The 12,608-nt window shown below is 38.7% G+C and overlaps 1 protein-coding gene across 2 annotated transcripts in view; it reads right to left on the minus strand.

Moving 5' to 3' along the window:
- Positions 1 to 12,608, minus strand: part of LOC129475244 (ankyrin repeat and SOCS box protein 12) — a 165,703-nt gene that overhangs the window by 94,478 nt on the left and 58,617 nt on the right. For both annotated transcript variants that reach the window (XM_063635295.1, XM_055267402.2), the window contains exon 12: positions 11,450 to 11,578. In XM_063635295.1, coding sequence (XP_063491365.1) covers positions 11,450 to 11,578 — 129 coding nt within the window. The remainder of the gene's footprint in view (positions 1 to 11,449; positions 11,579 to 12,608) is intronic.

The following is a 12,608-nucleotide window of genomic DNA, read 5'->3' on the forward strand; positions in this document are numbered from 1 at the left end:
GTGGGCAAGGACTTCATGTCTAAAACACCAAAAGCAATGATAGCTCTTATTATTTTGAGATACGTCCCATCAATACCTAATTTATTGAGAGTTTTTAGCATGAAGGGTTGTTGAATTTTGTCAAAGGCCTTTTCTGCATCTATTGAGATAATCATGTGGTTTTTGTCTTTGGTTCTGTTTATATGCTGGATTACATTTATTGATTTGCGTATGTTGAACCAGCCTTGCATCCCAGGGATGAAGCCCACTTGACTATGGTGGATAAGCTTTTTGATGTGCTGCTGGATTCGGTTTGCCAGTATTTTATTGAGGATTTTTGCATCAATGTTCATCAAGGATATTGGTCTGAAATTCTCTTTTTTGGTTACGTCTCTGCCAGGCTTTGGTATCAGGACGATGCTGGCTTCATAAAATGTGTTAGGGAGGATTCCCTCTTTTTCTATCGATTGGAGTAGTTTCAGAAGGAATGGTACCAGTTCCTCCTTGTACCTCTGGTAGAATTCGGCTGTGAATCCGTCATGTCCTGGACTCTTTTTGGTTGGTAAGCTATTGATTATTGCCACAATTTCAGAACCTGTTATTGGTCAATTCAGAGATCCAACTTCTTCCTGATTTAGTCTTGGGAGGGTGTATTTGTCGAGGAATTTATCCATTTCTTCTAGATTTTATAGTTTATTTGCATAGAGGTGTTTGTAGTATTCTCTGATGGTAGATTGTATTTCTGTGGGATCGGTGGTGATATCCCCTTTTTCATTTTTTATTGCGTCTATTTGATTCTTCTCTCTTTTCTTCTTTATTAGACTTGCTAGCGGTCTATCAATTTTGTTGATCTGTTCAAAAAACCAGCTCCTGGATTCATTAATTTTTTGAAGGGTTTTTTTTGTCTCTATTTCCTTCAGTTCTGCTCTGATTTTAGTTATTTCTAGCCTTCTGCTAGCTTTTGAATGTGTTTGCTCTTGCTTTTCTAGTTCTTTTAATTGTGATGTTAGGGTGTCAATTTTGGATCTTTCCTGCTTTCTCTTGTGGGCATTTAGTGCTATAAATTTCCCTCTACACACTACTTTGAACGTGTCCCAGAGATTCTGGTATGTTGTGTCTTTGTTCTCGTTGGTTTCAAAGAACATCTTTATTTCTGCCTTCATTTCATTATGTACCCAATAGTCATTCAGGAGCAGGTTGTTCAGTTTCCATGTAGTTGAGCGGTTTTGAGTGAGTTTCTTAATTCTGAGTTCTAGTTTGATTGCACTGTGGTCTGAGAGACAGTTTTATAATTCTGTTCTTTTACATTTGCTGAGGAGAGCTTTACTTCCAACTATGTGGTCAATTTTGGAATAGGTTTGGTGTGGTGCTGAAAAAAATGTATATTCTGTTGATTTGGGGTGGAGAGTTCTGTAGATGTCTATTAGGTCCACTTTGTGTAGAGCTGAGTTCAATTCCTGGATATCCTTGTTAACTTTCTTTCTCGTTGATCTGTCTAATGTTGACAGTGGGGGTTTCATCTCACTATGGAGTGCCAAACAGTGGGTGCAGGACAGTGGGTGAAGCGCACTGTGTGCGAGCCGAAGCAGGGCGAGTCATTGCCTCAGTCATGAAGCGCAAGGGGTCAGGGAGTTCCCTTTCCTAGTCAAAGAAAGGGGTAACAGAGGGCACCTGGAATATCGGGTCAGTCCCACCCTAATACTGTGCTTTTCCAACGGGCCTGGAAAACGGCACACTAGGAGATTGTGTCCCGCACCTGGCTCAGAGGGTCCTATGCCCATGGAGTCTCGCTGATTGCTAGCACAGCAGTCTGAGATCAAGCTGCAAGGTGGCAGCGAGGCTGGGGGAGGGGCGCCCACCATTGCCCAGGCTTGCTTAGGTAAACAAAGCAGCCAGGTAGCTCGAACTGGGTGGAGCCCACCACAGCTCAAGGAGGCCTGCCTGCCTCTGTAGGCTCCACCTCTGGGGGCAGGGCACAGAGAAACAAAAAGTCAGTAGGAACCTCCAGAGACTTAAATGTCCCTGTCTGACTGACAGCTTTGAAGAGAGTAGTGGTTCTCCCAGCATGCAGCTGGATATCTGAGAACCTGAGAACGGACAGACTGCCTCCTAAAGTGGGTCCCTCACCCCTGAGCAGCCTAACTGGGAGGCACCCCCCAAGTAGGGACAGACTGACACCTCATTCAACCAGGTACTCCACTGAGACAAAACTTCCAGAGGAACTATCAGACAGCTGAATTTGTGGTCTCACGAAAATCCGCTGTTCTGCAGCCACCGCTGCTGACTCCCAGCCAAACAGGGTCTGGAGTGGACCTCTAGTAAACTCCAACATACCTGCAGCTGAGGGTCCTGTCTGGTAGAAGGAAAACTAACAAACAGAAAGGACATCCACACCAAAAACCCATCTGTACATCACCATCATCAAAGACCAAAAGTAGATAAAACCACAAAGGTGGGGAAAAAACAGAGAAGAAAAACTGGAAACTCTAAAAAGCAGAGCACCTCTCCTCCTCCAAAGGAACGCAGTTCCTCACCAGCAACGGAACAAAGCTGGATGGAGGATGACTTTGATGAGTTGAAAGAAGAAGGCTTCAGACGATCAAACTACTCTGAGCTACGGGAGGAAATTCAAAACAATAGCAAAGAAGTTAAAAACTTTGAAAAAAAATTAGAAGAATGGATAACTAGAATAACCAATGGAGAGAAGGGCTTAAAGGAGCTGCTGGAGCTGAAAGCCAAGTTTCAAGAACTATGCGAAGATTGCAGAAGCCTCAGTAGCAGATGCGATCAACTGGAAGAAAGGGTATCGCTGATGGAAGATGAAATGAATGAAATGAAGCGAGAAGGGAAGTTTAGAGAAAAAAGAATAAAAAGAAATGAACAAAGCCTCCAAGAAATTTGGGACTATGTGAAAAGACCAAACCTACGTCTGATTGGTGTACCTGAAAATGATGGGGAGAATGGAACCAAGTTGGAAAACACTCTGCAAGATATAATCCAGGAGAACTTCCCCAATCTAGCAAGGCAGGCCAACATTCAGATTCAGGAAATACAGAGAACGCCACATAGATACTCCTCGAGAAGAGCAACTCCAAGACACATAATTGTCAGATTCACCAAAGTTGAAATGAAGGAAAAAATGTTAAGGGCAGCCAGAGAGAAAGGTCGGGTTACCCACAAAGGGAAGCCCATCAGACTAACAGCTGATCTCTCGGCAGAAACTCTACAAGCCAGAAGAGAGTGGGGGCCGATATTCAACATTCTTAAAGAAAAGAATTTTCAACTCAGAATTTCATATCCAGCCAAACTAAGCTTCATAAGTGAAGGAGAAATAAAATACTTTACAGACAAGCAAACGCTGAGTGATTTTGTCACCACCAGGCCTGCCCTAAAAGAGCTCCTGAAGGAAGCACTAAACATGGAAAGGAACAACCGGTACCAGCCACGGCAAAAACATGCCAAATTGTAAAGACCATCGAGGCTAGGAAGAAACTGCATCAACTAACGAGCAAAATAACCAACAAACATCATAATGAGAGTATCAGATTCACACATAGCAATATTAACTTTAAATGTAAATGGGCTAAATGCTCCAATTAAAAGACACAGACTGGCAAACTGGATAAGGAGTCAGGACCCATCAGTGTGCTGTATTCAGGAAACCCATCTCACGTGCAGAGACACACATAGACTCAAAATAAAGGGATGGAGGAAGATCTATCAAGCAAATGGAAAACAAAAATGGCAGGGGTTGCAATCCTAGTCTCTGATAAAATAGACTTTAAACCAACAAAGATCAAAAGAGACAAAGAAGGCCATTACATAATGGTAAAGGGATCAATTCAACAAGAAGAGCTAACTATCCTAAATATATATGCACCCAACACAGGAGCACCCAGATTCATAAAGCAAGTCCTGAGTGACCTACAAAGGGACTTAAACTCCCACACAATAATAATGGGAGATTTTAACACCCTGCTAGTCAACAAATTTAAATCAACTGTTTTAAATATGCTCAAACAGCTAAAGGAAACCATAGAAAAATAACTAAAGGAAACCTGGAGAATAGTATCTCACCAAATAGATAGCATCAATAAAGAGACAGAAATAATAAAAACAAAACAAAACAGAAATTTTGGATATGAAATGAAAAACTCACTAGAACAGTTAAACAACAGATTTCAGCAGGTAAAAGAATGAATTAATGAACTTGAAGATAGGTCCACTGGGGTTACCCTGTCTGTGAGACGAAAAGAAAGAAAAATGATGAAAAGAGCCTCAGGGGCCTGTAGAAGATTATTAAGCAGACCAATAAGTGCACAGACAGAGTCCTAAAAGGATAGGAGTGATAGAAAGGAGCAGAAAGAATATTCCAAGACATAATGACTGAGTATGTCACAAATTTGATGAAAGACATTAATCTACATATCTACAAAGCTCAGTAAACTCCAAGTAGGAAAGCTTTAAACTTTTCCCTGATGAATATAGTATTACCTGTGGGTTTGTCATATGTGGCCTTTATTGTATTGAGGTACATACTTTCAATACATAATTTGTTAAGTTTTCATCATGAAGAGATGTTAAATTTGGTCAAATACTTTTCTTCATCTGTTGAAATGATCATATGGTTTTGTCCTTCATTCCACTAGCATTCTGTATCACATTTATTGATTTGCATATGTTGAGCCATTCTTGTATCCCTGGGATGAATTCCACTTGATTATAGTGAATTACGTTTTTAACGTGCTGTCGAGTTCTGTTTGTTAGTATTTTTTTTTTTTTGAGGCAGGGTCTTGATCTGTGACCCAGGTGGGAGTGTAATGGTGCAACCATGCCTCACTGCAACCTTGATCTCCTAGGCTTCAGCCATTCTCCTGCCTCATTTTTTGATTTTTTTTTTTTGTAGAGACGAGGTCTCACTATGTTGCCCAGACTGGTCTCAAACTCCTGGGCTCAAGTGATCCTCCATGTTAGCCTCCCAAAGTAATGGGATTATAGATGTGAGCCACCATGACTAGGCCCTGTTTGCTAGTATTTTGTTGAGGATTTTTGCATTCGTGTTCATCAGGGGTATTGGCCAGGGATATTCCTTTTACTGTTATGTCCTTCTCTGGTTTTTGTATTAGAGTATGCTGTTTTTATAGAATGAGTTTGGACGTATTGTCTCCTCTTAAATTTTGTTGACTAGTTTGAGAGGAGTTGGTATTCGTTCTTTAAATTGGTAGAATTCAGCAGTGAGGCCATCGAGTCCTGGGCTTTTCTTTGATTGGAGACTTTCTATTATGGTTTCAATTTAATTACTCACTGTACACCTTTCCCTCACCAAAACCCAAGCTGCAGCTATACAGTGCCATCTTGAAAACAGAGCCACAGCTAGCGTGTATCCTGCTCCAAGAGCCAGCAATAACTGCATCTTTTCATTGCTGAAGCTGCACTGCCATTACACCACCTTAGTGGTGGTGCACCATTCTCCAGCCAAGCTGTTACAGCACTCTATCCTCTGAGAACAAGCTGCCTAGGAAGGGCTCTGTCTTGCACATTCTGGTGACTGCAGCAACCAACCCTAGCCTCTCAGAGCCTAAGTCCACTGCTCCAGCACAAAGGCAAGTGGTACTCTGTCCCTAGAGGAATAGGTAATCTTGCCAAGTAAAGAAACTGAGTACTGCCCAGTGACGTGCACAGTCAGCACACTCACGAGCCAGGTTCACTCTCCATGTGCAACCCTGTGCACTCACTAGCCAGGCATATTGCTTCCAGGTGCCCCTGCCCCAAGTTGGTGATTTGGCCCCCATGTGACAATGGCATACCAGCCAGACATGTTGCTTCCATGGAGCCCTGCCCCAAACTGGCAGACTTCTGTTGCCTACATACTTACCAGCCAGGCATACCAATTCCAGGGGGTACCTGCCCAGAGTGACATGTACACTGAAAGTGAAGAGATGGAAAACGATATTCCATGCAAATGGAAACCAAGAGAGAGCAGAAGTAGCTATAATCATAACAGATAAAATAGGCTTTAAGGCAAAAACTATAAAAAGAGAAAAGAAGTTCATTATATAATGAAAAGGAGTTATTTCAACAAGATGATACGAAAATTTTTAATATGTATACACCTAACACCAGAGTACCCAAATAAATGAAGCAATTATTATAGATCTAAGGGAATAGACTGCAATAAAATAATATAAGGAGACTTCAGCATGCCACTCTCAGCAATGGACAGATCATCCAGACAGAAAATAAAGAAACATCACATTTAAATGACACGCTAAATCAAATGGACCTAGCAAACATTTACAGAATATTCAACCAAACAGCTGCAGAATAAACAGTCTTCTCAACAGAACATGAAACTTTCTCCAGGACAGATCATATGGTAGCCTGTAGAACAAGCCTTAACAAATTTAAGAAAATCAAAATCATTTCCAGTATATTTTTTTACCACAATGGTATAAAACTAGAAATCAGTAACAACAGGAACTTCTGAAAATTCACAAATACATGGAAATTACACAACATGCTCTTATATGACCAACAGGTCAATGAAGAAATTAAAAGGAAGTTTAAAAATTTCTTGAGAGAAATGAAAATGGAAATACAACATACCAAAATCCTTGGGACAGAGCTAATGCAGTTCTAAAAGGAAATCTTATAGCAATAAATGTCTACATTGAAAAAGAAGAAAGATCACAAATAAAAACCTAACAATGCACCAAAGGAATTAAACATTTTAAAACCCAAGTAAACCTGTAACTAGTAAAAGGAAAGAAATAATAAAGAGTAGAAATAAATGAAAGTGCCCAGGCACAGTAGCTCATGCCTATAATCCCAGCACTTTTGGGGAGGCCAAAGTGGGAGGATCACTTGAAGCCAGGAGTTTCCACCAGCCTGGGCAACAAAGCAAGAACCCATCTCTATAAAAAATTAAGATCAGCCAGGTGTGGTTGCATGTACCAGTAGTCCTAGCCACTTGGGAGGCTGAAACAGGAGGATCATGTGAGCTCAGGAGTTTGAGGCTACAATGAGCTATGACTGCATTACTGTACTGCAGCTTGGTCAACAGAGTGAGATCCTATCTCAAGAAAGAAAGAAAATAAAGAAAAGAGAAGAGAAGAAAGAGGACGAACTTGGTGGCTCACACTTGTAATCCCAGCACTTTGGGAGGCCAAGAGGGAGGACTGCTTGAGGCCAGGAGTTCAAGACCAGCCTGGGCAACATAGTGAGACCTCCATCTCTACAAAGAAATTAAACAACTAGCCAGATGTGATGGCATGCGCCTGTAGTCCCAGATACTCAGGGAGCTGAGGCAGGAGGATCACCTGAGCCCAGGAGGTCAAGGCTGTAGTCAACTATGATTGTGGCATTGCACTGCAGCCTGGGTGACAGATCAGGACCCTGTCTCAAAAAAAGAAAAGGAAAGAAAAGAAACCCAAATCTTATAAAACAGCCCTACCCCTATCTCCCTTCGCTGACTCTTTTCGGACTCAGCCCGCCTGCACCTGGGTGAAATAAACAGGCTTGTTGCTCAAAAAAAAAAAAAAAGAGAGACTTAAAATAAAATAGATGAATGAAACAAAGAGTTGGTTTTTTTGAAAAGATAAACAAAATTGAGATGCCTTTAGCTGGCCTAAGAAAAAACAGAGAAGACTCAAGTAAAATTAGATACCAAAAAAAGAGATACTACAACTGATGCTACAGAAATAAAAAACATCACAAGACAGTATCAGGAACAATTCTATGCCAGAAAACCCAGATAACCTATAAAAAATGGATAAATTCTTGGTCATATACAACCTTCCAAGATTAAAGAATGAAGAAATAGAAAATCTGAACAGACCAATAGTGAGTAATGAAATCAAAACAGTAATAAAAATCTCTCATCAAAGAAAAGCCCAGGACTTGATGGCTTCACTGCTGAATTCTACCAAACATTTAAAGAACGGATACCAATTTTCCTCAAACTAGTCGGCACAACTGAAGAGGAGACAATATTTCTAAACTCATTTTATAAGGATAGCATTACCCTGATAGCAAAGCCAGGCAAGGACACAATTAAAAAAGAATATCCCTGATGAACACAAATGCAAAAATCATCAACAAAATACTAGCAAACAGAAGTCAACAGCACATTAAAAAGATTACTCACTATGATCAAGTAGAACTCATCCCAGGGATGCAAGAATGGCTCAACATATGCCAATCAATAAATGTGACACAGAACACTAATGGAATGAAGGACAAAAACCGTATGATCATTTCAGTAGATGAAGAAAAGGCATTTGACAAAATTAAATATCCCTTCATGATAAAAACAACACGTTATGTACAGAAAGTATGTACCTCACTACAAATAAATGCCACATATGACAAACCTACAGCTAACACCATATTGAACAGGGAAAAGTTGGAAGTTTTTCCTTAAGATAGAGAACAAGACAACAATGCCTACTTTTACCACTTCTATTCTACTTAGTATTTGAATTCCTAGCCACAGCAATTAGGCAAGAGAAAGAAATGAAAGCTATCCAAATTGGAAAAGGGGAAGTTAAATTATCCCTGGTTGCAGATGACATGAGTGTATACAGTTGGCTCTCAAACAATACCAGTGTTAGAAGTGTCAGACCCTTGCACACTGGAAAATCAATATATAAGTTCTTACTTACCAAAAACTTAACTACCAGCAGCCCACTGTTGACCAGAAGCCTGATCAATAACATAAATCATTGATTAACACCGATTTTGTATGTTATATGTACTATACACTGTATTCTTATAAGTTAAGCTAAAGAAAAAATTATTATTAAGAAAATCATAAGAAAGAGAAAATACATCTACTATTAATTAAGTGGACGTGGATCATCATAAACATCTACATCTTTGTCATCTTTGTGTTGAGTAGGCGGAGGAAGAGGAAGAAGAAGGGTTGGTCTTGCTGACTCAGTGGTTGCAGAGGTGGAAGAAAATCCACATATAAATGGACTCACACATTTCAAATCTGTGTTGTTTAAGGGTCTACCATACACAGAAAACCCAAAAGACTCCACCAAAAAACTGCTAGAGCTAATAAATGCAGTAAAGTTGCAAGATACAAAAATCAGCAGTATTTTCATACATCAGTAGTAAACTATCTGAAAAAGAAATCAAGAAAACAATCTCACTTACAATAGTTACAAAAAACATATACTTAGGAATAAGTTTAACCAAGGAGGTGAAAGATCTTCACACTGAAAACTATAAAATATTGTGGAGGAAATTGAAGAGGATACAGATAAACAGAAGGATATCCCATCTTCATGGACTGGAAGAATTAATAAAGTGTCTACACTACCCAAAGTGATCTACAGATTCAATGTAATCTCTAACAAAATACCAATGGCATTCTTCACAGAAATAGAAAAAAGATCCTAAAATTCGTATGGAACCACAAAAGATCCTGAATAGCTGATGCAAACTTGTGGAAAAAAAAAAGAAAGAAAGCTGAAGATATCACACTATCCGACTTCAAAATGTACTACAAAGCTATAGTAACCAAAATAGCATGATACTGATCTAAAAATAGACACATAGACCAATGGAATAGAGAGCCCAGAAAAAAAAAATGCATATACAGGCAAAGGTGTGAAGAACAAACATTGGGGAAAGTACAATCTTCAGTAAATGGTGCTGAAAAAAATGGATACCCATATGCAGAAGAATGGAACTAGGTACATATCTCTCATCACATATAAAAATAAACTCAAAATGGATTAAAAAATCAAAGACCAAAAGCTATGAAACTACTGGAAGAAAACATAGGGAAAACACTTCATAATATTGGACTAGGCAACGATTTTTTGGCTATGACTCTAAAAGCACAGGTAATAAAAGCAAAAGTAGACAAATGGGATTACATCAAACTAAAAAGCTTCTGCTGCACAGTAAAGGAAACAATGAACAAAGTGAAGAGACAACCCACAGAATGGAAGAAAATATTTGCAAACTATCCTTCTAAAAAGGATTAATAACCAGAATATATAAGAAACTCAACTAAATAGCAAAGCAAACAATCTGATTTTAGAATGGACAGAAGATCTGAATAGACACTTTTCAAAAGAAGACATACAAATGGCCAATAGGTATATGAAAAAATGCAACATCACTCATCATTATGAAAATGCAAATCAAAACCACAATGAGATGTCATTTCACCAAGTTTGAATGGCTATTCACAAAAAGACAAAACATATCAAGTGCTGGCAAGGATGTGGAAAAAAGGGAACACTGACATACTATCAGTGGAAATGTAAATTCATACATTCATTATGAAAAGCAGTATGGACTTCCTAAAAATATAAAAATAGAACTGCCCTATGATGTATCTGGCAATCCCATTACTGGGTATATATCCAAAGAAAATGAAGTCATTGTGTCGAAGAGATATGTGCACTCCCATGTTTATTGCAGCACTATTCACAATAGCCAAGACATGAAGTCAACCTAAGTGTCCATAAACGGATGGATTGAGAAGGAGAATGTGGTATATATACACGAGGAAATACTATTTAGCAATAAAAAAGAAAGAAATGCTGTCATTCACAGCAACACAGACGAGCTTGGAGAACATTATGTTAAGCGAAATAAGCCAGCCACACAAAGGCAAATACAGCATAATCACTCTATACCTCATATGTAGTACAATGATTGTGTCAATTAAAATTTAAAATGTAATAATAGCAAAAGAAACACAATAGACACTCAACTGGAAACAGAACATCCTAAACATGAAAACGGAAATTTGTGAAAAACCTATAGCTAACATCAATACTCAGTAGTGAAAGACTGAAAGCTTTCCACCTAAAATCAGGAACAGGACACCAGTGCCTCTCTTCACTACTTTTACTCAACACTGTACTGGAAGTTCTAGCCAGAGCAATTAGGCAAGGAAATAAAAGACATCCAAATTGAAAATGAAGAAATAAAATTCTCTTTTCAGAGATGACATGATCTAATATTTACAAAATCCTAAAGAATCCACAACATGAGCTATTAGAGCTAATAAATATATTAATCTCTGTTTTGTACTCTTTGTGAGTGCTTCAGCCTGCAGAAGATTTGGAAAAATATAGCAAACATTACCAGCACACTCCTGATTTCTCTCATTTTTCTTTTCTTTGTTGGAGAAGGGAAAGAAAAGTAGAAGATACAGAGGAAGAGTAAATCAATCAAACAAACGTTATCTTGACTGGTTGTATTCCTACAAATCAACTATAATTTCTTATTTATTTCCCTAAGCAGGTAACAGCAAAGCCCTGAAAACCAAAAGGAATTGGGCTCTAGTTTTCAGAAACAGCAACGTATGGGTGATATGAGGACAGAGTATCCTACTCCATAGCCAGGCTTGTACAGATGGTGGCAGCTATCCAAGGAGAAGCAAGGAAGCTGAGACCCTGGGACCTGCTGTAAGAAAGGAGGGAAAAACTTAAGAACTTACTGAATGTTGTAGGGCACAGTACTAGGATTGAGTACCCCATACATAGTGAAGCCTTTATAGAGAGGGTTCCTGAAGTCTGGTTTCCTCTGAACCAAGAAAGGCCACACAGAATGTGTTTTCTCATAGACTCTGTTAGAAAAGAAAAACAAGCCAAATAATTAAAAGCAGTAAGCAAGTAATCTCAATAGTCCTGTTGAACTGATAAGCAGCAAATTTTACTAATAAGTAACCCAACTCAAGAAAGGAGGACAGGATATGACAGAATAAAAATAAGTGGATAAAAACTGTTGATAGAGTAACAAATTATCTGGGCTTCAATTTATCCATCTTTAAAATAAATGAGAGGTTAGAAAGAGTTCCATATTGGAGAACAGGATATTCTAAGTCCAGTCTCTGTGCGGAATAGCTATGTGATCTTAAGAAAATTCCAAGTTTTTTCTGGGCCTATTTCCTCACTGTTAAATGTGACCTCTAAATTATCTTCCAAATCAAGGATTTTATGAACTAATGACTTTTCTGGTTTTAAAAATTCTGGAATTGCTTTTACAAGTCTGGTAAGTTAAGAGATAGGTTCTATGGGGTGAATTTCTGGCTCGTCTATATTTCATTTTACTTAAAGCCAGCTTCTTCTCCCTTCAGAAGGTTTAAGACAGTGAAAGACAATTGGAAATTTATACTAGAAAATGTCATGAGTTATCCCAGGTGGGCAACTAAAGATTATGGCATTTATATTACAAAATTGATTCTTATACTTTAGTTGAGACCATGGGGAGGCTGCTTAACCAGTAAGCAAGTCCCTTAGTTAACACCTCAAAATACATGAGATCCACTAGTTCTCAAAGAGAGTTGCTATATAACCATTCATGAGAAGGTCATTTGCACACACACCATGTCAAAGGAAGCTAAAGGAGAACTGAAGAGTGATATAAGTGGTAAGACCTAAAATTGTGGTCTTGTAACTTTTACAATTGTCAGAGCATTTCAGTGAGGCCAAAGGCTTTGTATATCCATCTTTCTCATTTGCTGTTGGTTTATAACAGAAAAAACAATATTGCATTGGTAAGGTAACTAATTTGTTGAGTATTTACTATGTGTTCAAACACTATTCCAGACTCTTTACCTAAAATATCTCCTAAAATTTTCCCAATAAAACCTTGTG

Source organism: Symphalangus syndactylus, chromosome X (assembly GCF_028878055.3).
Source record: "Symphalangus syndactylus isolate Jambi chromosome X, NHGRI_mSymSyn1-v2.1_pri, whole genome shotgun sequence".
NCBI classification, from domain to species: domain Eukaryota; kingdom Metazoa; phylum Chordata; class Mammalia; order Primates; family Hylobatidae; genus Symphalangus; species Symphalangus syndactylus.